Raw genomic sequence first — 24971 nt, 5'->3', positions numbered from 1 at the left:
ACCTGTTGATGTGATTTCAGAGCGCGACAGAAAAACGCGTGAACAGGAAACCAACCATTTACTTTTCACTCTCTTAAAAGGCAATCATTAAAATGACTCGAGAACCATTTAACATACATCAATGTCGTTTCCCTCACTGCTTTCCATTAATAGTAAGGGTTTCCTACGAGGTTGTTGAGGTGTTTAATCTATATGATTACTTCCATGCTTACTGCATCAGTAAGGGCTGGAACTGAGACATTCTTATTGTGTCATTCTTTGACAAAACTACACAAAAGACAGGTGATCACTCTTTAATGCTTCTGAAAACTTGGGTTGCCAGTCTGGGTCTAATCTGGGTTCCCAATCTGGGGGTCTAAAGGGGTCTCAGTATTAACATAGGCAGTCACAAGATAATAAGTGGGATAGGAGAGAGCAAAAACTGAAACTTTTCTCCTCTACTTTAATTAAATTACTTAAATTTAACATGTTGCAATGTTATAATTCACTCTAATCATAGACATATGACAGGACGCCTCAAAGTAAACAGAGATTTGTTTTAAGGGAGACACCAAGATAATCTCATGCTAAGCTTAGAATAACATAAAGACTGGAAATCAGGGGAAACATCTGTAAGTCGCTTTGGACAAAAGCATCTGTTTAATGTAGGATAACTGTTTTCCGCTTTGCATGCTAAGCTAAGCTAACCAGGAGCTGATGGTAGCTTAGCATGTACCGTACACACTCTAGAATGCTACAGATCTTCTTGAGAAAGGAAACGAGTATTTATCCCTGAAATCTTGAACTATTCCTTTAAAGATCCAGTTCTTGAATCAGTCACTGTAACAGTATTTTTTATTTCACAAAGAGGTTAATATCTGAAACCAAACTCTTCGTGTTTGACTCTGCTCTAACACACTCCACCATCCATCCAAATTCAGTGTGTGAAATCCAGAAACCTGTCCTGGTCGACCCCTCGTCTTGAGAAATGGTAACTCGGGGAGCGCCTCCGGCTCCTGTGAGGATCCCCCAGCGTCCTGTTGGAGTCTGGCTGAACATATCAATCCAGAGGCTCCGGCAGAGTTTCACTCGTAACATACTTAGATGACCAGCCAAGGCGCTGGAAAGATGAGTGTCACGGTGGTTACTAAGCAGAATCTGGTCTTCATTTCTCTAATTGAATATGCATGCCTGGCCCAGACACTCCCTCCTGCTGTCCCCCTTTCCTCCTTCACTCCTTGATTCCTTTCGTTTTTCCCCCCTTCCACCGCCAACCATCAATCCCCTCTCCCCACACCTCCTTCCATCCTCCCTCCCCTCTCTCGTTTACAAGGACTGGCCTGCAGTTGATTAGTGCTGCTGGATGTGTCTCTTTCCATTGCTGCGCCCCCGTCTCTGCAGATGTGTATAAATAGGCCCTCTGGCGTTGTAATTGCTAATAAGGATCCAGTGTGTGTATGTGTGTGTGTGTGTTTGTATGTGTGTGTGTGCAGAAAAGAGGAGCTCCTGCCATAAGCATCTGTCTGGCAGCCAGCTCCCCAACTAAACACACACAGAGAGGGGATTGATCAGCGACTCCAAGCCCAGGAGGAAGTCTCTGCCCTGGGGTAGATAATGAGGCGGGCAGGCCTCCGAGCTTGGGCCTGGATGTATGAAAAACATCAATCATGTTTTTTTTTTTCCCCCTCTGTTCAAGCCAAAGGGTAAGAGTCTGGCAAACACTCATCTGCTCCAATTAGCCTCAGTAACAAGAGTCCCCTCTATTAGAGAGCAATTAAATCTTGGACACCAGCGTTGGTTTAGGCTGCTGTGAAAACTTTACTTTACTTTATCAAAATGACCATGTTAGCGTTTAATACAGCTTCAGAAAGCAGCTAGCATGGCTGCAAAGTCTTAACTCGATATCTCAATGACCAAGACTTAAAAGATAAGTTCACAAGAAAGGAAAAAACCCTCATGCCGATGGAAGGTCGGGTGAAGTTTCATGGTCCATGAGACATTGCTGCAGCTTCACAGCAAAAGCTTGGCCACGCATTGATTTGTGATCTCAGGGCTTCTGCACACTTGGATGACGGCGGATGAGATGTGTGGAGCCATTTTATGTATTTTCCGTTGGCACTTTCGGGTGCTTTTGTATCCCAACACACCCCACGATGGAGGTCACCCCCGTGGATCGCTGCTGCAGTCAGGTTGATACACGGGAGTGAAGATAAATCCACAAAAGTCATCGCAGAGCTCTCCTCCTGTTCGTAAACAGCAAGACACCAAGATCTGACGCTACTCCGGGTGTTTACTCCTCCAGGAGGTCCGGCTCTTCATCCGACTCTCTTCTGGCCTTTTTTATGTTCTGATAGAGACACCTAGCAGCAGAATGAATGGCTGTCAGTGTTTTGACTGTTGGAGCGTTGTTCAATATTTTCTGCCATTTTAAAGACTCCATTTGTGGCAGATTCCTCCAGGATGTAGCAGGATCTTTCTCTCAGGCTCCTTGTATCACACCTCCTGTCGAGCTCAGCTGCGACGGCCGGGCATGTGCGGCATCATACGGAGGTTGAGTATAGCGATGAAGGCGATGAGTGTTTCTGCACATGTCCAAGAGAGGCAGGGCACAAAGGGAAAAATCCCCCCGTTCAGAACATCCGTCTGCGTTACTCCTACACACACCCCCTGACACACCTGGCCACGTTTCGCAAGGGGTTTCTCACCTCACGTCGACTGAGCCTCGAGGGATCTGGAGACAGCTTGATTGTACGAGGACCGTGATAAATAAGCTGTGGTCTGTTGCTCCGCAATACCAGCACAAATATGATAAGTTATGGCAAAGTCGGAGGGAACTTCTCAGAAAGTGTGGTTTTAAATGTAAAGGCTGAGAGCAATCCTTCAAACTCAGATGACACTGAGAGATGGATGCGGAGGGGCTGTCGTGCACATTCGTGATTCAGTGTTTCCCACCGCGATCCTCTAAGACTTTACAGCTCTGATCTTTAATTTTCTCCAGCTGCGAGATGCTTAGATAAAGTTGTGTTGTTACACTCAGGATTCTTTGCCTCCCTTCCCTACAATTTGTCTTCCTCCTCCTCCTCCTCCTCCTCCTCCTCCTCCTCCCACAGTTTGGACACACTGAGCCGCATGCTGTTCTTGTTTGCCTTTCCCAGATTGCCCTGCTGCTCGGCCCGGTGCTGGTGGGAGTTGGCAGCCCCCCCCACCAAACCTCCCCATCGTTTTATCTCCACTGTCAGATCCTACAGTTATCTCTCAACCATCCTACGCCGTCACAGTCATATTCACACACACACAAGCGACAGTTTTGTTTTGACATTTTCCGCACTATAAACACTGCTTTTTTTTTTCTTCAGGGGTGTAAAAACACACCAGGGAGTACAAAATATGGTGACAGGTCTAAATAAACCCTAAGATTTTTTATATCTGGATTGTTTTCTTTATTGCCATCATAACATTTAGTTCATGTACATTTTTCATTTTACCGTCATTTATCAGTCGAGCGTATTCTTGTAATGATGCCCTGGATTATTCTTCAAAAAGGTTGCACGCTGCTTTTCCCCGTGATTGTGGCACAAATTCACATGAACATCTCTTGATAAATATACTGTATTTACCCTAATATAAAGTGGGAGATTATTGAGCTACGAGAACTGATTTCGTGAAGTTTTTAAATAATCCCCCCCAATGTGTTTTTATTTTATTTTTTTATACATATGTCAAACTGCATCATTCTTGTCTTTGCTTTTCTTTTCTGCAGGATCCTCCTGCGCCCCCACGAACAGCTGCAGATGCATGAAGCTAAGGTTGGAAATCAACTTGGACTTTAGGGATCAAAAACATTTTAAACTTGTGTGTTGATGCCGCACCTTTTATACATTAATCCACTGTACGAGAAACCAAGAGGAGCTGAGTTTTGGGTAAAATAGTTGAATGTGATGTTGTAATACATGCACACACAGCTCAGCTCTCGGCTGCTGATACAACAGCGCCCTCCTCCGCTCTTTGCAGGCGACCTGGTGGATCTAACTTCTGAAACAATGCTGCCCCCTTGTGTGTGCGCTCGCCTCTGAAATGGGACCATCAACAACAACGTGGCCTCCATCACCGTTAACGAGGGAGAAATCAAACCGACACACTCAGAAGAACTTCATGAATATTTTAAAACTTTAATATACAGTGCTTCATAAATCATTACTAAAAACACAGGTGGTAAAAATCAAATTGAACAAATAAGTTACACTGTAGTAAAAAGCACTTGAGATTCCTTTCCGTTTTCAACATTAGTGTGAACCCCATATGAAAATAGCATAGAAAGTATGCAAACATAGAATTTCATTCATATATATCTTCTAATCTTTAGCTAAATAAACCATTTTTTTGTCCCCTTTAAAATTTCCCTTAACCGACTGGATGAAATGAGGAGAGTTTTACAGCTGTGTGTTTGTGTGTCGTGGCCTCGATTTCATCGCTAATTCTTTTTTCTTTTTAAAACAGCTTGAAAACACTTTTTTTTTCTGTGGACAATAAATTTACCCTCCGTGAGAACCTCAAGACAAGCCTAAATAAAAATATAAATTAACATACCAAACATGTGAACAGTCTGCAAAAAACGTGTTTGTTTTTTTTCTCACTGACTGGCGGTACAGTTTAACATTTGACCTCAAAGCACTCTCACACACACTTTTAACAGTATTTCCACACACACACACACACACACACACACACACACACACACACACACACACACACACACACACACACACACACACACACACTCTCTCTCTCACACACACAGTCTGTGCATAGACCCAGGATTAACTTGTGGAGTAACTGGTAACTGGAGCCGTTTTCTGCCCGCTCCCCCAACTCCCCACTGTGGTTTGTCCTTTAAAGGAAAATAACCCTTTAACCCATTTGTTGCTGTGGCAACAGAAGCTGGCTCCGGGCCGAAAGGGCTTAACATTGAGATACGTAGAGATAGACGGATCAAAACATCGCCGTTTCCATAGTCCAAATCAGTGCCCGCTATCAGCAACAAGGTAAACAGAAACAAGTCAACGGTAGATACACGTGTCGGGGGTGAAACAACCACCTTCAATTTTATCTGCGTACAAAATTGACTATATTTGAACAGTTTTTCGTCACATTATTGAACAGTTTTTTTCCCCCCGATGCATATGTGAGCTGTGTTGCTCTGCCTGCCCCCTTCATCTACTGCTGACCCAGATCCTGACGGTATCAGCTGAGCGAGTCGGTGTGTCACGACGACCTGAACATGGTTTGAGACGCTTCTGCATGCCGGCAAAGGGAGAATCTGAGAGCAAGTTTCACATTTACAGTCACTGGATATCAACAAACAGGGAAGTTTAACGTGAAGAAATATGAGTCTGATCGGAGAATTTTAGAATCTCTTGTAAAAACAAAACAAAAAACAAAACATGCAAAATTGAGAATTGAGTCTGGTTTACAGAAGAACGCTTACGGCCTGTTTACTGGCAGTTAATAATTTACTGATACATGTTATGCATTCGTAACAGATCTCCTCCTGAGGAGTCTCGTGTCGGCGTTCGAAAGCTCCTGTTCGAACCTTTCAAAATCTGGGTCAAGTACAGTTCACAGGAAAGAGCGCGTCTGCTCCTCTTAGAGCACGAGAGTCATCTATTTCCGGCAAAAAAATAAATAAATAAAAAGATCTGTGGGAGGCGTAACAAGTAAACAGAAGAAACAGCAAATGAATGTCTAATTTTCAACCTGCGGATTTCTTCTGTTGAGAACCTGCAGAAATGTGGGTCGGGTTTCGTTTACAGTAAAGTACGCTTCCTCTTCCTTTAATAACTGTTTGTATCAGCAAATTATGCACTGTTATCTGGAGAACGAGGATAGTGTAATGTAAAAACCTGCTAAATTTGATTTAGGTATGGTTTTGCAGAGAGGAATGACCTGTTTATTGACGAGAGGAAATAATTATCCAACGTGTTTATGTGTGAGGAAAAGACAAAAAAAAAGAGGAAGCTCTCGAATGTCTTACGTAGAGGAGCGTGTGCTCCAAAAGACAAAAAAAAAAAGGAAATATGTCTCATGTTAGCATTCAAAGTCTTTTGGGTAAAGTTCGGTCTAAAGTAAAGAGTGTTGCCTTTAACCCAGACTGCATCAGGGAATTATTTACTGTGTTTAAGGGAGCGAGAGTGAACTCTTGGCTAAAGTTTCAGGGGGGCAGGCGCGTCATAAAACGCCGATATCCGTTTCCAGAATTTGTGCTGTTTGTTGTCTTTCCCGGGTTCGTTATGTGTATCTACAGAGAGCTGCGGTTTCAACAGTCAAGAGTCGGTGCCTCCTATCAGTTACAGGGTTGACAGAGAGGCATCCAGAGCAGTCAGTCAGTCAGGAGGGAGGGAGGGAGGGCTGCGACGCTCTGGTAAACAGGAGGGGGGTCAACTTGTTCTATTGCACATACGTTTCTGCCTTTTCTTCATTTCTGGCTTCCGAAAAAAAAAAAACATTTAAAAAAAAAAAAAAAATCTCACAGTTATCAACAGGCAGCAAGTAGCACTATTTTTGTTTGTGTTTAAATTAAAAAAAAACAAAAAAAAACAAAAAATGAAGAAGCTATGGACAAGTACAGAAAAAAGCGCTCAATTAAACTGCAGCCAAAACCAGGATATAATAATAATAATAATAATAATATTAATAATAATAACCAATAACGAGAATATTCACAAAAAACATCAACAATAACCATATATAGCTACACAGGCAGAAAAAGTAACGTTTACCTGTATATATATATTTATAAAAAGAAAGGAAAACAAAACAACAACAGTGTGAAATTGATTGTCATTTCAAGGTAAAAAGCATCAAAAAACATCCAAGGCATCAACAGTGAGGAACACACTGGGAACTATTAAAAAAAAAAAAAAAAAAAGTGACGAGGGGGCTGAAGGAGGGGATTCACAGAACTAAAGCCCAAATGAACAACGCTCACAGAGAGAGGGAGAGAAGGAACCCATTTGGTGCACAACATGCGTCTGAGAAAAAGCTTTTGGCAGCCTTGAGTGCAGAAGAGCGGCGAAACAACAGGCAACAGTTTGCACACGCCACCCGTCCGTCCGTCCATCGGCAGAGAAGCTAACAGCACATCCCCTCTGTTCGTTCACCTCGCCGCGCTCCCCCCAAGCTGTCCGAATTCAGTGTTCGCGTCGCAGCTTGAGCGAGCACGTGCCGTGGCTCATCGAGGGCGAGAAAACAAAAAGGAAAAAAACAAAAAAAAGGGAGGTCTGCTTCTGACAGAGGGCGCGGGGAGAAGTGCTGAGGAGGGGCCTGGCGTGGAGAGCGGGGCAGAGCCGAGAGAGGCGACATGGCTTTGATTTGACAGAGCCCTGTGACCATGAGAGGTAACTCTTGAAAAGCTTTTCAAGCAGAGTAAAGGGCCGTTGGTGAGTTCTGGAAAGCGCACACACACACACACACACACACACACACACACACACAAACACACACACACACACACTCAGTCCACACATTCACAAACACATACACGGGAGTAAATCTGTCCCTGAATGTGCCGAGCAACGGAAGTCTTCTTGTTCCACGAAATGTGCACAAAGTTCACAGGAGGGATTCCTCTTTTTGTTTTGTGTTTTTTAGATTGAATCAACTCTCCTCCTCCGATCCCAGAGAGCGAGCGAGCCACGCCGCTCGGTGCAGTCAGTGCGCGCCGCCCTCCTCTCACTGCCAGTCCTCGTCGTCGTCGTCCTCCCCGTCGGACGAGTCGTCGTTGGTGCTGTCCCCACCCATCTGCCGCGTCCCGTTCTGCTGCCGCGCAGCGAGCAGGGCGGCGGCCTCGGCTGCGGCTTTTGCCGCCGCTCGTTCCTCGGCCTCCTTCAGGCGCAGCGCTGCCGCCTTCTTCTCCTGCTCCGCGTGGCTCTTCATGTGGGCGCTGCGGCTCTTAACCTTGTAGAAAACCCTAAAGGGAAGAGGAAAAACGTACTGTTAACAGAGATTTAGCAGATCCAACAGTATCGGAGCATATGTTTTCCAATGTGCACCAATACAACACTTGTATAAAGAGATCGTGTTGCAGAAAATGATGCTTGGGGTCATTTAACTATGAATATTCAGCCTCTGTTAAATATCTTTGTCACATTTGAGAGATCCCTGCACAACAATATGTGTACATCAGACAATAAAAATCTCATTAATAGCGACATCAAGGATGAAAAGCGTTCATCAGTGATGTATCGGATTATCTTAACGCTGTTGGAAATTAATAATTAATCATGGCCACTGTTCAATCTCCCCTTTAACTCTCATCATGCTTCTTTTGCATCAAGCATAAAATGACACGGCGTTAAATTGTGACTCTTGCATCAGTCTTGTTGCATCTGAAGCATTTAACGGTATATTGACTTTTTAGATGCAGCTGGCACGGATGAAAATAAAAAAATACATGGAGGGACACGGCTGTTCTGATGATCATTGGGCCCCATGTATTCTTCTTAAATTACAACGAGCTTGTCCACAGTCTGCTCATTGAACTGCTTCATTTTCTCTGTGCTATGGAGATGACAACATATTCATCCTCATGCCGCTGTGACAGTAATAAATGAATACTCGCACCATGTTGGAGGAGATGCTCTGTTCCTTGGTAGCTTAATAAGACAGGAGGCCGAGTGTGAAATAGCGTTTACGTGTGGCTAAAGAGGTGCAAAGGGAGAAAAGCAAAGTGAAAAGTGCAGGAAATGTTAAATGTTCTCATTTATTCATGGAGTTTGGTGAGCAGGGTTGCTTCACTGACATCTTTATGTAATCAATTTACCCACTTGGAGAAGTCGTTACGGGAGATAACCAACTTTTTCCACTGTCTTGGTCGACATGACCTGTTGTGTGTTAGCCAAAAATCATCTGAAGCTCCTTTCCGATGCGAAAACACCATGTAAGGTTGTAAATTTAGCCTGTTTGCACAGTTAAAGGCTGCAGTCTCCCTCCTGCCTGGGAGAGTTTACGGTCCTCAAGCTGAGAAGAACCGGATTCGGCTCTGTTTTGCTGGAAGATGCGCGGTGAACATTTTTTTCTGAGTGCATCGAGACTTAACCGGTGGACTGATTCAGCATGACAAAAGATGGATAGGCGGCACAAAAATAAATGAGGAAGATGTGCTCATTATCTGAGTGCTTACACAGTTGATAAAGTCAGTACTTTTCACTCTGTTTTTACTGCTCGTCTCCTTGTTTGCATTGCAGTCAGGGCTGGGTAATGACGAGGGATATTGGAACAATGAAGATCACAGCATGTGGGGGTTCTATAGCTCCAAGAAACACGCAGCCATCTGCACTGCGACTGAAACCTTTCCCGAATTACACAAAATATTTTCTTTCAAAAAGTCTTTCAGTGACTGTAAATGAGTGAGAAGCCTGGCTGGATTTCCCGTAACGCCATTATCAGCCTCTGTTGGGGCGGCTAATCTATAATGAGCACACTTTGAGCGGAGTGAAAAAAGGTGAGTGGAGCTCTTGTCAAGTCGCTACTGCAGAGCTGAGAGGCTCCGTGTGCCGTATCCACTCCGTGTTTCAGTTGCTAGGACACAGTTGGCAATAACAGCCCCGGTGCTGCCAGAGGACGGACTGTTATTTAACCAAAGCACGACGGGATGGTCTTGTTCTTTCAAACACTATCAGGCACTTGCCTCTATTTACTAAAACTTATTCCAAATGGGCAGCAGCAGCAGCAACATTTCCTGCAGAGATTCTGTGTTTTGTCTCCAGCTGGTTCAGCCTGCGGTCGCTTATGTAACGGCTGCCGCGGCTGCTGCTGTTTGCATGAGTAAACACAGCCATGCCAACGTCTCCAGCACAACAGCAGCGGCCGGTGTGATATTTCTGACCACTGACCTGCCACATTTCTTGCAGGGGAACTCTCCCTCCTGACCAGCTGCGCCTTTGTTGCCCGTCGGCGGGCTGGTCTTGCGCGCGCTGCCGTCGTAGCTCGACTTGGCGCTGGGCGGGGGCGGGTGAGGCGGGTGGATGACCCGGGACAGCGGCCGCTCCCTCCCCGCGTCCTCCTGGCCCTTCATGATCAGGACAGTCCCCGGCTGCATAAAGACAGGATAAAAAAGAAAAGTGAGAGGTGGTGGTGAAACATGAAAGCTCCAAACAGACGTTTAACACGGTTACTGCGAGCAATTAGGACATAAATAACGAGCCCGGAGCCGCTTTACAGGCATCTTTCATGTAGCGTAGTGTTACAACGGCACGCAATCACGTGCCAGTTAAAGAAAAACAGAGCTATGCGCAGTCTGGAGCCTGAATGAAAACATTATCGCGTGCCCTGAATGGGTGGAAGGCAATGTGAATAACAAGAATAAAGGTTTCTTGTCGAGTCATTGTTTGTTTGACAGACATAATGGGGTTACACAATCCAAAGAGGTGGACACCAGCCAAGTTTTTATCAACTAGGAGAAAACAAAACACCCAGCAGGGGGCGGCAAATCCAACACCGGCCCACCAGGACATGTCAGAGGAGTTCAAAAGGACAAATGTGACAAATCTGAGGAGGCCGACTGAGGTCTCCAACCTGGAACATGTGGAGATTTGTTCCAAAATAATCGAGTTTTATTTACTGTAATCCTGTTCACCTTAATGAGATATTTGGAGTAGCTTTCAGCCTCTGACCTCTCCTGGATTTTTTTCCCCCTCTACTGTAAATCTGTGAATAGGTGCGTACGACTGTTTTTCTTTTACACACCACATGGTTCAAAACAGCGGCGTGCAGTTCGCCAATCAGAACATCACCACCGCGGCGTTAATTAACACATACAACAAAGAGTAATTATGATGTCTTTCAGCCATCAATCATCCTGGAGGACTGACCTACTTATGTGCGGTTTTTCCATGATTTCACATGGTCGCATTATTTAATTATTTTTTATTAACGATGCCATAATGACCCCATTCATGACACAATTTCTTTTTTCTTAAGGAATTACATTTGGAAAGACAGAGGACGTATCGTTCCTGAAGCTTCTGTGACACGTTTGCTGCACAGAGAGAGGAAATATTAGATGGCAAGTATAAATTAATTGCGTATCGTATTCTTCTTCTTTTGTAATATTTCCGACCGATGTTGGGCATAAACAATCTGTGCATGTAAAAAAAAAAAAAAAAAAAGCACCATGTAAATGCACTTCTTGACGGATCACATTATGTTTCACTTGAACCAACTATGAAAAGAGAAATGTGGCTTGAAGGCTGACAACTTTTTAATCTACGGGACTTTTCCTCAAACACGGGTGTCGGAAAACAGGGAGTCATCTTACATTCCCGAGAAACACAGTGACCTAGGAAACATAAAACAACTGTTCTTCCATTCACTCCCTTATCTACTGATTCTTTCTTTTCATTCAGCCGTGGCTTCCTTTCCCACGCAGAGGTGATCATCAATTTCACACTCACGTTCTCAGAGGACTGCAGCGTGTGCGACACCCTGGTGGGGCCGACTTCCTGTTTCCTGTCAGCTGACCCTTCCCACTTCCGGCTGTCCTCCTCCCTCTGTGGCTCCAACCTGTGAGAGCCCTGCCGGCCCGAGGAACACGAGTGTAAATGTAAAAAAGTCTCCAGGGGGGATAATTTACAGCTAGATGCTAATTTGATCTTAGCGTTACACAACATGTGATGGCCTTCGAACTGCGTCTACAGTCACACAGTTCATCTGAGGACCAATGTGGTCAATGAAAATACTCTGAGCCGTGTGTTATATCTGAGCTGACACGCTGCAGTTTCACATCTAAATAAAACCCCGGCTCATTCATATTTAACGATAACACCCTGCAGTTGAACAGTCACACTCGTTCTGTAGATTATCTAGAGATGTCGGGTGCACGTGTCAGAGTCAACATCCGTCCTGAGAGACCGATCGCGGCTGGATGACGGGCGCAAAGTTTTGACATGTATGACATCTGCAGAATTAGCAAGAAGGCTCGATTAGTTAGGAATTTGTTGTGGACAAGAGTTTCACAACGTTCGTGACGTGTCTTCCCGAGCAACAACTCTCAAAATCAAGCGAGTCTGGGGAGATTGCTGTTACTAGTTCAGCGCTTAGCTTGAGTGCCATTTACTCGAGATCGGATCGTTCAGGACGAATGTTGTGACCCAGGGTCCGAACGGCTTCTCTGTCTACAAACAGCGACGAAAGCACACATTAAAAACACGCGACTCACCTTGTGGTCCGTCTCCTCCTCGGTGGTCCGGCTCTCGAGGGGCTCCGCCTCGCCGTAGATCAACGTACCGTTGCGGCCGATCTTGACGTGCTTCTTGTGGGTGTAATAAAACTCCACACACTGCGCCACCGACTTGGTGATCACCTGTGGACCACACACACACAGATTCACCGTTAATGGAGTGTCTTTGATTTTTTAAATTTTCACTTATTTATTTCTTAAATGTCCCTGCACGTTATTCAGCATTTTCACAGGGCACTCCAGCGCTGATAAGTACAGTCTCACATGATCGTTTTAAGCATTTTCTTTTTTCAATCAGTTTATTTTTCAGATGAATAAACAACCGTCTTTAGATAATGCATTACAATTATTTGTTTTGAGGGGGGAAAAAAAAGCCTAAAGAATATTTATAAATCCAATTTTAAAAGCCTTCAGTGTAGCGGGACGGTCAGTGAACACGGAGATGCTTGAAAACCGTGATTTAGACAAGAGAATTTAATAGTTTTGCATTCTTGTGGAAAAACAATAATGGACCGCGACACTGCAAATAATTAAACATGAGGGAAACATTGTTCTAGGGTGACTGTATTTCCCTTTTCCAACAGTCAGGGAAAATACTTGTTATGGGAGTGTTTGTGAACTAATGGAAGAGGAAATCGAAATCAGCACTCCCACAGCCACTTTTTTATTTTTCTATTCTTACGTCTGAGCCCACAGCGTACCTGCTTCTGCACCATGAAGAAGTCCTTCTTGTACGCAGCGATGCCTTTGTTGAATTGGCGTCTCTCTGCTGCGGTCCAGTTGTCTGATCCTGAAGGAGGCGGAGGGGGAGGAAGAGAGGGAGAGAGGGAGAGATTTAAAAAAGGAGAAAGATGCTGCATGTTAATGAAGAGTTTAAGTTTAAACACTTAAGTATCTGGTCCTAGTCTATATGCTGAATGTGCCGGGGGTCCAGACGAGTTCTATCCCGCCCCCCACCCTCAAAACACCCACACACACACACACACACACACACACACACACTGGAATCACTCTATAAACAATGACTCTCCTGTCTTCTGCCTGGGATTAACCACACGCTGTAAACCCCCCTCCTCCTACTCCTCCTCCCTTCTCCCCTCCCTCCCTCATCGCGTTGACCCTGACAATCCTCCACAGTCACCCACTACCCCCACCGACACCACCCTGACACTCTCAGTGCTGCAGCTGCCACCGCTTTGAGGCAACGGCTGCGGGGCTGAGGTTTCATCCTGGCTGAAATCAGGATTTTTCGACTAATTACGAGCGTGTCAAGTGCCAGCTGTGTGGAATCCATCAGACGAGGGACTGATCGACGCCACATTCGATTCTAAAGCTGCAACTGATGATTACTTTCATCATGTATTGACCTGCCGGCTGTTTTCTCCATTAACCAGCGAGCTGTTTGGTCCTTAAATGTCAGGAGCTGGTGAAAAATGCCAAGTCGATATCTTCAATAGCTTTTTTTTTCTCTCCCCGCTCAACCCCGAAGTGACACATTTAATATCACATAGGACTCCTAACCTCCTTAACATAACAGTGACGCACTTGCAAGAAACTTGAAATCTAGGTCCAACCAAATACATTTTGACAATCGAAATAAAATACACTATGGACAATGGTGGTGCATTCAAGCGCACCTTGTAAAAAAAAACAGAATGACAGTTGTCAGGGCATAAAAGTCAACGTTTAACAAAAGCACAGACGTCAGTGCTGATACAAATTTCTAAACCGAAAGTCACTTGACACCGTTAGCAATGAAGAATGCAGTAATTAGCAAATTAGAGGCTGAACTTTGTAGGAATGTTTGACATTTTTGACTTAAAAGATGACAGAAATGATCCTTCTGTATCCTCCTGCCCTAAGTTAAGTCACATTTATGTGAGTTGTTTTGATGACTGACCTGAGTAGTGGTAGTTCGCCAGATGATGAGACTTGTGGAAAATTGGATTCCTCAGCATCAGGAGTGACAGCGCGGCCTGGGGGAACAAACGACATTAGATCATTAGCGCACAAAACGGAGAGATTAAGCTGCACAGATGATCGTTTCAAAGACTTTATTCAGCACGATGTTGCTGACGGGTAACCAGGTAACGGTCAGATAAACATCGGCCTCATGCGTGCTGCTTGTATCAAGTGTCTGAGTGCATTACATCATAAATGTGCTGTTACTGGTGCTGTCAAACTAAGGATCAATGCGGTGCTCTTTGAGAAGAAGCCGTCTGACTGTTGAAGGACGGCAGTTTGAGCCGGACTGCTGCAGAGAGTGGGCGCTTCAACACACACATGCACACACACACACGCACACCCCCTCCCCTCGTAGTTTCCTTGACAACGTTGGACCAGCGCTGGTCACGGGGACCTGAAATCACCACCAGTATACTACCATTACTCTGCATCAGGACGTTTAAATCCCCGTAATGTGCGTCGTAAAGACTGAGTAATGACCCTTTCATCTGCAATTAGATGCACTATAATTTATTCGTACAAGTCAGATTTGCTTTTCACTTGTTAAGCACTTTGCTTCGAGACGCGCTGCATGGACTGAAGTGCATCATTACTACTGAGGATGCAGCGATCAGGCGGCAGCTACACCTCCAGCTCAGCGTGTCAGAATTTGTTGCTCTTTCTTGTAACATTATAAACAACTAAATATCTTCAGGTCTGCACTGTTGCTCGGACCAAACAACAATTTAAAATATAGGATGCACCAGGTATTCTTCACTTATTTTTTTTTCTTCATGTTTTCAGCCTGACAATTAATCAACAAAATAACTAACAGATCAATTATGAAAAACATTTTTTGTTTCAGCCATACCTATTCAAATTACTCCCATATCAATTAAAAAAAACTGACTTAATAAGCAACTGGAAAGGCACTCAGTAGATAGTGTCCCCCTGCCAAGACTGAACAGTCTTCTTTAATTTAATCAAGACTAATTTTGAAGCCGCATGTTCCAATAAAACATACTTAAATCACTAGATCTGGATTTGAATTTGGATCTGCATCACATTTTTCGCACTCAGGGGCACCAGCCTCGTAAACATGCCGGTTTCTTTTCATCAAGATTTATGCATTGTTCTCTGCAATTAACAAAAATGTCAAATCTCGCAAAATAAGAAAATAAGATTCTTGGATCTGTCCCTTTATCCCGATCGGCACCAAACATTAATGAGGTCTGTTCTGGGCTGCGAACCATCCCGCATCCTCTCATTTTGTGGACATCTGTTCAGTAGTTTTTGTGAAATCCTGCTAACAAATCAACTCAAATCAGAGGGAAAGAAATGCACTGCATATCTAGCAGGCGAGAAAGAAAAGAGCTACAGCCATCGACCTTCCTCTCCTCTCTCCCTCTCTCCTCTGCAGTAGCTTCCTGAATCCAGTCGCATCAAACATGCACAATGATATAGTTTATACCAGGATACAATGGTTTACACGTGCAAGCTTTTCAGTATTTGTACCTGTGTCGTCCTTGCTGAACTACAATACAAGCAGGCAGTTATACACTTTCACTGCAGATATGATCCATACTGCCCTCGCATCCTTATCCTGATCAGTGTTGTGGTGTGCGGGCTGAAGAGGAAGTTGCACAGTGAACAAAAGAGTCATCTGAAGACTGTAAGTCACGGGAGTGTGACCGCGGCTTAACAGTGACCGCTGCTTGGCCTCATTATCGCGACCAGACCAGCACGGAGCACTTTGTTCCTTTTTTTTCTTTTGGAACATCCTTAGACATCTGTGCTGCAAGCCAAAGCAGCCGTGACGATGACCAGTGACGTACTTAGCGGTCCGACGGTGATGCAATACGTATGTGACACAGGATGTATTATTGCTGCAGTATAGGTGGAGCATCCATCTGACCAATCGGATTTTTTTGTGACGGTTTTCTGACCTTTTCTTACCTTCCTCGGGCTATTTATGACTATGATGGTCTGTCTGGTCACGCCGCTTTTAGGAACACCTAACAAATTTGTCTAAACCTGACCACGTGCATGAAAAAAAACCAACAACATATGCTAGACATTAGTTGCTGTTCAGTTTCCCCTCACTCACTGGCGGCATGTGCAGCCCTCCCGCTCAACGCAGTGGCATCGCTCTGGCTGAATAACCAAACCGTTTTTCACTATCTCACTCATCTCGGGCCACCACGGAGTTTCAGTACATTGCATACTGAAAGTCGACAGATCAGTCACTTCCGTTCTGTAATCAGTGAGAGCTCAGAAGGAGGCATTCGATCAGTACATGCACACGCACGCCAGGAACCTGGCAAGTGGAAGATATCAAGTTAAGGCAGGAAGTCGGAGGACACGTTACTTTAACCTCAGCGTTTACATGCTGCTGGTCAGCAGTCGCACTTTTACTATCAACTACCTGCAAAGCCTGGCATACTGTCAGCGTATTACTGAGATGCAGAGTTTCACCTTGAGATGTGTTTGTCCTGGTTGGATACAATAATGCTGCTTTTCCTCTGTTACAACAATAACGTCAAACAGTCTCTGTCAAGCATCTGCACGTACACAACCACTCTGTCTAACCGCGAGTCTAAAGGTTTACAAGACACACAGGTTTCCCCAGCACAAATATGTGATAGTCAAGGTTTTTTTTTTTAGATCCTTTATCCTGACAGAAACTCGTCTTCTTTATATGACAAGAAGTGCAAAAAGCCCTTAAAACCCTGGTTACAGGCTGTCCAGAACTACAAACATGGCCAGTAAAATTACTATTGGAGCAAAAACAACTGGGATGTTAACATATGTAACTCTGGTGAAATGAAAAGCCCAAAGAATCATGTCTGATCCAGTGTCTGTCCCATCTAAGAAAAGAAAATAATAATCATAAATCTGCCCTCGAGCAGACATTAAAGAGGCGCTGCAGCAACCAAGAGCACTTACAAAAAGTCTGTCCAACCAAATGCAATAACTTTGCCAAATTTGTAAACATCATTAACACTGAACGTGTTTTTAACGAACCTGCGAAGCCACAGGCAGATCTCCACATTTGTGGACAATAAAGAATATTAAATTCTATTCATACAAGGTTACATGGTTCATCTGTCATTTCAAAAAACTGGTGGCAAAATTGAATTTAATTATAAGCTGCTTCGTGCTACAGAGGAGAAAAACAGAACTATTTTGCAGAGTGACTTGAGGAGCACAGGGCTCTGTAGTCTGGTGGTATGGCAACAAATATGTCTGCAAAAACTGTCTGTAAGTATTTTTGTTAGTATTATTATCTGCTTGGCAGTGTTTGTAATGTATGGTGATGCTTCTGTGCAGTAACAGCTGGTAAAAAAAAAAAAAATATGTGTAACTGAGCATGAGACTTCACATTTTCTGTTATTCAAGACAATAATGCCAGTGCTTAAAAAAAATGAATAATTCAATTTCAAAACGATTTGAATGGCTAAAGCAAACAAAATGTGTAGTAATAAGTCCACGACTGTCTAGAAACACCCAATCTTAAAGCCTTCAAAGCGTTTCTCTATGACTATATAAATCACTGTATAACATAGTAAGCATTTACTACTTAAAACGTGATATAATCTGCAAGATCAGTAGTGCGCGGGTGGGATTTGATCCGATTTGATTGACAGTGACTGAATAACGCACCCCCAGTCATCAGATTCTGATTCAACCGTTGCTTCACCCTGCCCACTTCAAAACACAGAGAAAACACTGATTTCTTTCATGCTAAAAATGTGTCTGTCTTTGGCAGAAAACTTTTAGATACTTTAATAGGAGGTTTTTTTTTAATCTTCAAGGGGAAATCGGGTCGGTGTGCATGTGTGGGTTACACAGGGCAGAACAATACAGCTTTTCCATTAATCACGGAAAATCTCTGCCTCGTCGGTCGGCGTGGATCGTTTGTGTTTCACTCACCATTATGTCGCCCTTGCACTCGTGCAAACAATGGTGGGCCAGCTCCTGGTTGGTGCCTCCTCCACAGAACACACTGGAGCAGGCCAGGTGCATGAGGTCTTCCACTGAGAGACACAGAGACAGTGATCGTCAGCAACACAGGGACAAAAACTACACTGTTGACAATATTCTCTTAAGCTTGTACGAGAGAACGCTAACATCAAAACCCTCGTAATTACAAGATAATTTAAGTATTTAACAGAATTGTGAGTTTAGTTTTTGTTAGCTAGTTTTTATTTTGCAGGACCAGATCCAAGTCTATGGATCCGAGTCTATGGAAAGCCATTTGATTCTTCCAAAACCACTAAAACAACAGTTTGTGAATCCACATCTAGTCTTCAGCAATTTGGTTATTCTAAGCTTAGTCTACTTCTCTCATTGTTAAGAAATATAAAGTCACATTCTTGAGAAACTTTCAGATACCAAGTCATTATTTCGAGAGATCATTTGTTATGACAATTTAAGGGATCTGGGTTTTTTTGGCAGGAATGGACTTCCGTACACATCGCCGATGATGGATAATATCTGAAATGTATTTGATTCGGACAACAATAAATCCTGACAGACTTTTCATCTGAGAGTTCTGGTGTTCTGATCCTGGATCCACAACCATGCACATGATGCAGCAGCTTAAGTTTTGTGACTGTGGATTCTGATACCATATCTAGCTGTAACACAGAGAGCTATGGGAAGAGATATGCATGCTTGTAGTTCTCCCAGAAGAGGGTATCTAAACTTCATATTGGGAGAATTAGGAAATGATTTGCTGCTTGAGGAATCCTTAATTGCAACAGCTTGGTGGTGAATTACCGTACAGGCTCTGTTCAAAGTGATAACAAAGTTACAGAAAGTTACTTCTGTATTTGACAAAACAAGTGCGAGAAAATGAGGGGAAGTTGGTCTTTGCCTCGTGATTTATATACAAAAAGATTGTTGCGAAATGAGCTTCAGAATCTACACAGAAAGAAAACTCCTGAACTCCAAAAACAACCTGTCTGCCGGTGTTTATACCTTCAGGTTCAGGTGATGCAACAACAGTGAAATATGGTTCTTTTCTCACCTTTGCCCTGAAAGTCGGGTTTTTCCTCCAGTTCAGTCAGTGGAACCCAGACCAGCTCTGCTCGATGGTGATCCAGCTCAACAGCTGATCTCTGCCTCAGTTCTGGTACCTCCGCCTGGTACCGCGACCCAATATTTATCCGTCTGTGGAACAGGACATCAGTGTTGAGGGACAAGGCTTTGAACTGGATCTTTCTTGAAAGTGCTTTCACTGTGTTGAGGTTCATAAATCTCTGTCAAATATTCCACTCAAGACATTATGTATCAATATCGGATTGCGTTCAAGAGTAAAGATCTTGTTTTATTTCTGAGATCGTATTCAGATTTCTTGGCATTTCTTCCAGCCGCGATCTTTAAATAGTCACGGGAAAGATTGTTGAGGCACTCGGGCTCTGAGCTGCAGTTCTCCCACTGTTACACACTCTCCCTCCTGCTTCTCAGCACAATGAATGAAAAAAAAAAAAAAAAAAAGCAAATCTCTCTCTCAAAATTTGGATTTTGAAACAAGTGCGCTTCTTAAATTCAAGGGAAGTAAACGGATCCTCGTTTCTGCTGTGGGACAAAGGTCGAGCAGGAAGAGAAGGCTGAAAATCCCAACAAATGCATCTCTGTGAGCTTCCATGTCAACTGAAAGCAGATACCTCTGGTTGAGTTGTTAAAAATCATGCTGCGTTGTATTAACAGACAATCCTGTTCAAGCGTGCCCCCTCCCTCCCCTGCATTTTCAGTGGGCCCGCAGCATTTCCAGCTGAGTGTTTGTATGTGTGTGTGTGTGTGTGTGTGTATTCTGACAGCCTCCCCCAGTGAAGGTGGGCTGCTAAAAGTTCAACTGTGATGGCTGTGGCGTGTTTGGGAGTACACCGGAGCCCTTCTGAAAGCATGATTTATGGGAAGACTCGCTGGCACGTCCTCGACTAACCGCTGAGCCGCTTGCACAACGCACTCCCATAAACTGCAGCGCACTGTTGATGCAACTGCACAAAAGAATCCTCGATTAGTAGATCAAGGGTTAAACGCGATGGAGCCTCGCTGTCCTTGGAGCTCCCCTTTCTCTGTTGCTCCAAATTTCATAAACATCCAAGCTATCAGGGGCGGTGTGTACATTTATGGAGTATCGTAGCTGTCGCCGATGCTCCGCTGAAGGCTGGTTCGAGCTGGTTGCGCGCACTCTAGATATAATTTCATTGAGTTTACCCCCTGAGGAGAAGTTTAGAGTTATAATCCTAAAATATTTTATGTCATCAAACCCAATTTTTGATACTTTTTATGGTCACGGCTTGGCGTATTTACATTCAGCAATCATCTCTCCGTAAAGGGGTTTTCATCATTAGTGGCGAGGTCCGCCAGTCCTGCACTGGATTCATCGAGCATGAAGGACTCGCAGGAGACGAGACAGCCTGTATGCCTCACTGTAGCCTATTAAAGCAACACTATGTAGAAATGGGCATTTTGTGGCAGTTTGCCCCCCCCCCCCACACAGTTACTGAGTGCAACACGACTGTCGTAAATACAAATCCCAGGTCTGTAATGACTTGTGCTTTCTACAAACAAATCGCATACGTCTTAAAATGTGTATCTTGAAGTAGACGTGTGTAACACTGTGGTCCTACCCTCTAACTGAAGTTACACAGTGCAGAAACAAGTGATAGGGGCTCAGAGTAGAAGACAGAGTCAACATTCACCCCATTACAAGACACTGTTCTGTACCATCACTATGATTTTGAAGCCGTTTTTTTAACAAGGTGAAAGTTACATAATGTTGCTTTAGATGAATGCAAATGCAAACGGGACATCCTACTGTAACTGCTTTGCATTAAAAGTGCTCAATATGTGATGTCATGTTTTTTGCATTTATCGAGGTTGTCGCTAACCACTGCTTGGTTATCAAAGAAGTATTTCTGGATATTTTTTCCCAGCTCCCCCGGCGAGGCGTCAGATACCAGATTGTGGCTGCGGTTATTGTTGCACCGACTTCCTTATTAAAAACAATGCGAGTCTGTTTGGTTACAGTGCAATCGGATACACCCGTTGCTCTCCTGTTGCATTTATGACAAAAAAGCTGCTCGACTAGTGTTTGCTGCAATATTAACCTGCACTTACTGTTGCCAGGAATCATGGGGTATCCCCAAATCAACCAGGAGTGAATTCTTACAGAATTACCCCCCACCCCCCAAAAAAACATGAACTTGAACTCTTATTTCCACCCCTTTTATAATCTGTATATTAAACATAATCTAAGATTGCTCTCACAAAATTAAAACTACAAGCATGAATGTTGGAGAGCACTCACTGCCATTAGGTTTCAATAAGCTTTAAGGCTTTTGTTTGAGAGTTGATATGGAATTGTTATGACAGGATGCACTTTTACCGCGAGAGACATTAGCCTGCAGGAGCTAGAGCAGAAGGGGGGAATGCTGTGGCTCTAATGCAGGCTGCAGATGACAGGGCAAAAGATTCCAGCGGTAGCGCTGGCCGCTTTAAAGGACGGGTTTAGGATTTCAAGAAGTCCGGGGCTCTCTTTCAAGACATTTCGCGATCCAGCCCAGTGTTATGGTTTGAATAATTGATTGCAGAGCTACTACTCCAGATAATGCACGCTTCCTAGTAGCCATATAATTTCTGTGGAAACTGCGCACAAACCCCAAACCCAGCCTTTTCCATAATGGAAGAAGGCGATGATTTGGAGATGCCGGGAGGAGGAATACTCACGGCTCTATGCTGACTGGAGTGGCCTCGCTCATAGCAGACAAAACTGGCGGTGTGATGTCGCAGCTGTCTGAAAAGGAGCAGCAGCGCAAATTGGAGTTATTTGAACGATACACAGCATGACAGCACATTATTCATGAAGAACGCTCGTCAGATGCCTCACCCAAAAATGAAAACGTAACCATCATCTACTCAAACTCGTCACACTCACTCTTCCACAAAACATTTCGAGGAGCTAGCATTCTCCTGAACAACAGAAGTAGATGGGGATTTTAAACGTAAACAAAAAAACAATGCAACATAAAATGGCTCCAAACAGCTTTTCTGGTGTAATCCACGATGCCAGAAAGATCCCAAGTTGCTTTGAAAACACGTTATTTACACCCTTTTTTAAAGCTGAATAGTTCACCTGACCTGCTATGCTAAAAGCGTTAACACACATCCCGACTGACGGGGAGGCTCGAGCTCAACCACGTGTTGAGGGTGTTAAGACTGCCTTTTTAAATCAGTTTTGGGATCTCAGGGCTTCTAGAGACTTGGATTACACTGAACGAGCTGTATGGAGACATTTTGTGCTTTTTTTGGTGTTTTCGTTTGAATTATGTCCCCCATCTACTTCGGTTGTTTAGGAGAATGCTGGTTTGCTGTGAAGCTCCATAAAATGTTTTCTGGATTAAGAAACTTTACCCCACTTTCCATTGGCAAGGGGACGAATACATAATGACCAAATTTTAATTTTTATCCTTTAAGATGTCTTGTATAAACGTTGCAGAAACGTCACAATCTTTATTTCTATCTTTTTTACTTACTGGAGCGCAACAGGCTGCGTGTTGCGGACTTGGGCGTTGCAGGAGGAGGCAGGCCCTGCCCGCTGGCTGCAGCTGCAGCCGAAGACAGGAAGGTGGAGAAGTACAGGCCCGAGCCCTCACGGACAGGGCTGAGGATTGGCGGGGGAGTGTAAGGGGGCATGGTGAGAGGGTTGTCAACGAGCCGGACGGGGGAACGCAGGTGGCTCTGGTAGTTTGTGATGCTGGAGTAGACGGGAGGGGCGATGAATAGTCCAGGTTTGGGCGGCGGGATGAAAAGAGGCTCGGGCCGGGGGCGCCGTTTGGACTTTTTCCCGTCATCGTCCTTTTCCCCATCAGGTCCTCCATTCTAGTGGGGAAATAAATAAATAAAAATAAACAGTTTTAAGTTGTGAGTTAATCACAGCGCTCTCTTTGTGCACTGTGATACGTTACAAAACTCAACAGATAGCCTATACATAGTCATACAGTCGGCTTTTTGTGCATTTATCCTGAGAAATCCTCGAGAGAACGAATATGGCACCCCAACCTTAAACTATATGGTACATAATGTACAGTATGGCAGTGCTAAACCCTGATAATCTGCCTGATCTGGGACAGGGCAACCAGTTCACCAAATCCCCCCCAAATGAAAGGGAGAAAGGCGGAAAAGTGTGGACGACTGCAATGGGGGCAGGGGAGACATGGAGCATGGATGGGGGGAAGGGAGTGTGTGTTGTCAGGGCGGTGTGGCATAAATGGAAGGATTTAACAGCTTGAGTTTAGACAGACTGGAAACAGACTGGGGAAGATTGTGGAACACCAGCCCACAGCCTCTTCCGTTTGACAAAAAATAATGCACCAATTTAAAAACGGTGCAAAAAAAATGGAAATAAAGAATGAATGTGTACCCACCTGCTCTGAGCTCTCCGACAAGGAGTTCCTGAGTGAGCGTCTCCGGGTGACTATGACCGAGGGTTTGTGGTCAGCGCGGCCGATTTCCTGGGGATTCGAAGGTCTTGGGGGCCAGTTGGAGGCCAGGGTTGCTTCATCTCTGTCAGGAGAGGACGGATCCTGCCGTCGCACAGGAACAGACACCGGGATGACAAGCGGAAGGAGGCTGTCGTCTCGAGGTCGCTTGGGATTCAGACCCTCTGAGTCAGTGGGACTCCACGGCCTGTGGGGGTCCTAATAAAGATGGTGGATGAGGTGTTACCATGTTGCTTGATTACCTTCATATAAAACATCAAGAGCATATGCAAACGTACACAGTGAAAGTGCAAACTTCTTGGTTACTTAGTAAAGTTAATTTGAAGTTAAAGTCAATGATAGCTTCATCATGCTGTGGCTTGCTATAGAGGCCCTTGCTGAGGCATGTACATTACATCTCACACCGTCATTCCAGGTGACACATTTTCAAATGTGTGATGTGTGAAACAACTGTTGCAAAGAACCACAACCTCTAACAACTTCAGTGGCGCTCAGAATACCACAGCACAATACATCTTTTACTAAATGTTACGTGGGTGTCTGCTTCAGCTGGGCAAGCTGCCGAATTATAATCAATAGAGTAAATGGGGAACCCTTACACCTTGTTACTGAACTCACACAAAACAAAGGGGAAAATGATGTCAATACTCAAATGGAGCATTAACAGGTAGGTCGATACAGCACTAAACAAGCCTGAAGTGTATTTCTAAGTGACAGAGGAGTCAAAGCTCAAACAACACAGACATCAAAATTAAAAAAGGACAACAAGACTTGAAGAAGATTTGAAGATGTCTTGGATGTTTTAACATCCATTTTGTACGTCTGCATCTTGCTACTGTAAGGTGCAGCGCTTAAGGGACAGGCCTTGCATAAATGTCAAAGGAACAGTCCGCAAAAGCATTCTTCACATTTCTTCTTTAAGAAACCATACTGGGTGGGCCAGTGCACTCTGGAGCGACATTCAACTCGAGAGCAACTTCAAAAGCCACCACATCACAGGCCAGTAGAAGACAGACACTTTCTGTCACTGCAAACTGCATCTGCATGGGCAGAGAGGCATGCAGCAGGGGCTACACTGGATCTGTGTTCATTATTGCTGGTGGAAAACTCCAGCCCCTACACCAGAGAGGTGGAGAGATATTCTGCTGAGCATTGCATGCAGGGCAACCCTGCACCCCTCCCTGTATAAACGGAGGGGAGAGGGGGAGGGCAGGCGAGGCCAGGCTGGAGTTTCTCTCCTGTGATGGGATGGGGGGAGGTGTGCAGGCATGCAACCGAACACAGTGTCTGTATGATCAACT

At 44.4% G+C, this 24971-nt stretch overlaps 1 protein-coding gene and 1 long non-coding RNA gene across 6 annotated transcripts in view; one reads left to right on the top strand and one right to left on the bottom strand.

Moving 5' to 3' along the window:
* Positions 1 to 2735: 2735 nt before the first annotated feature.
* Positions 2736 to 6500, top strand: LOC119034343. The gene is made up of 2 exons (XR_005079542.1): positions 2736 to 3899; positions 3991 to 6500. It is a non-coding gene; the product is annotated as an uncharacterized LOC119034343 (long non-coding RNA).
* mideasb (mitotic deacetylase associated SANT domain protein b) overlaps positions 4135 to 24971 on the bottom strand; it is a 30878-nt gene continuing 10041 nt past the window's right edge. For 4 of the 5 annotated variants that reach the window (XM_037125242.1, XM_037125243.1, XM_037125241.1 and 1 more), the window contains exons 3-13: positions 23596 to 23868; positions 22705 to 23050; positions 21899 to 21965; positions 19191 to 19333; positions 18092 to 18195; positions 14115 to 14190; positions 12916 to 13004; positions 12194 to 12337; positions 11430 to 11549; positions 9870 to 10069; positions 4135 to 7945 (exon numbers count right to left, since the gene is read on the bottom strand). In XM_037125242.1, coding sequence (XP_036981137.1) covers positions 7708 to 7945; positions 9870 to 10069; positions 11430 to 11549; positions 12194 to 12337; positions 12916 to 13004; positions 14115 to 14190; positions 18092 to 18195; positions 19191 to 19333; positions 21899 to 21965; positions 22705 to 23050; positions 23596 to 23868 — 1800 coding nt within the window. In that variant the 3' untranslated portion in view covers positions 4135 to 7707. The remainder of the gene's footprint in view (positions 7946 to 9869; positions 10070 to 11429; positions 11550 to 12193; positions 12338 to 12915; positions 13005 to 14114; positions 14191 to 18091; positions 18196 to 19190; positions 19334 to 21898; positions 21966 to 22704; positions 23051 to 23595; positions 23869 to 24971) is intronic. The other variant, XM_037125245.1, reaches the window with a different exon arrangement.

This window comes from Acanthopagrus latus, chromosome 16 (genome assembly GCF_904848185.1).
Source record: "Acanthopagrus latus isolate v.2019 chromosome 16, fAcaLat1.1, whole genome shotgun sequence".
Classification (NCBI taxonomy): domain Eukaryota; kingdom Metazoa; phylum Chordata; class Actinopteri; order Spariformes; family Sparidae; genus Acanthopagrus; species Acanthopagrus latus.
This window is presented reverse-complemented; position numbering and strand designations above follow the sequence as displayed.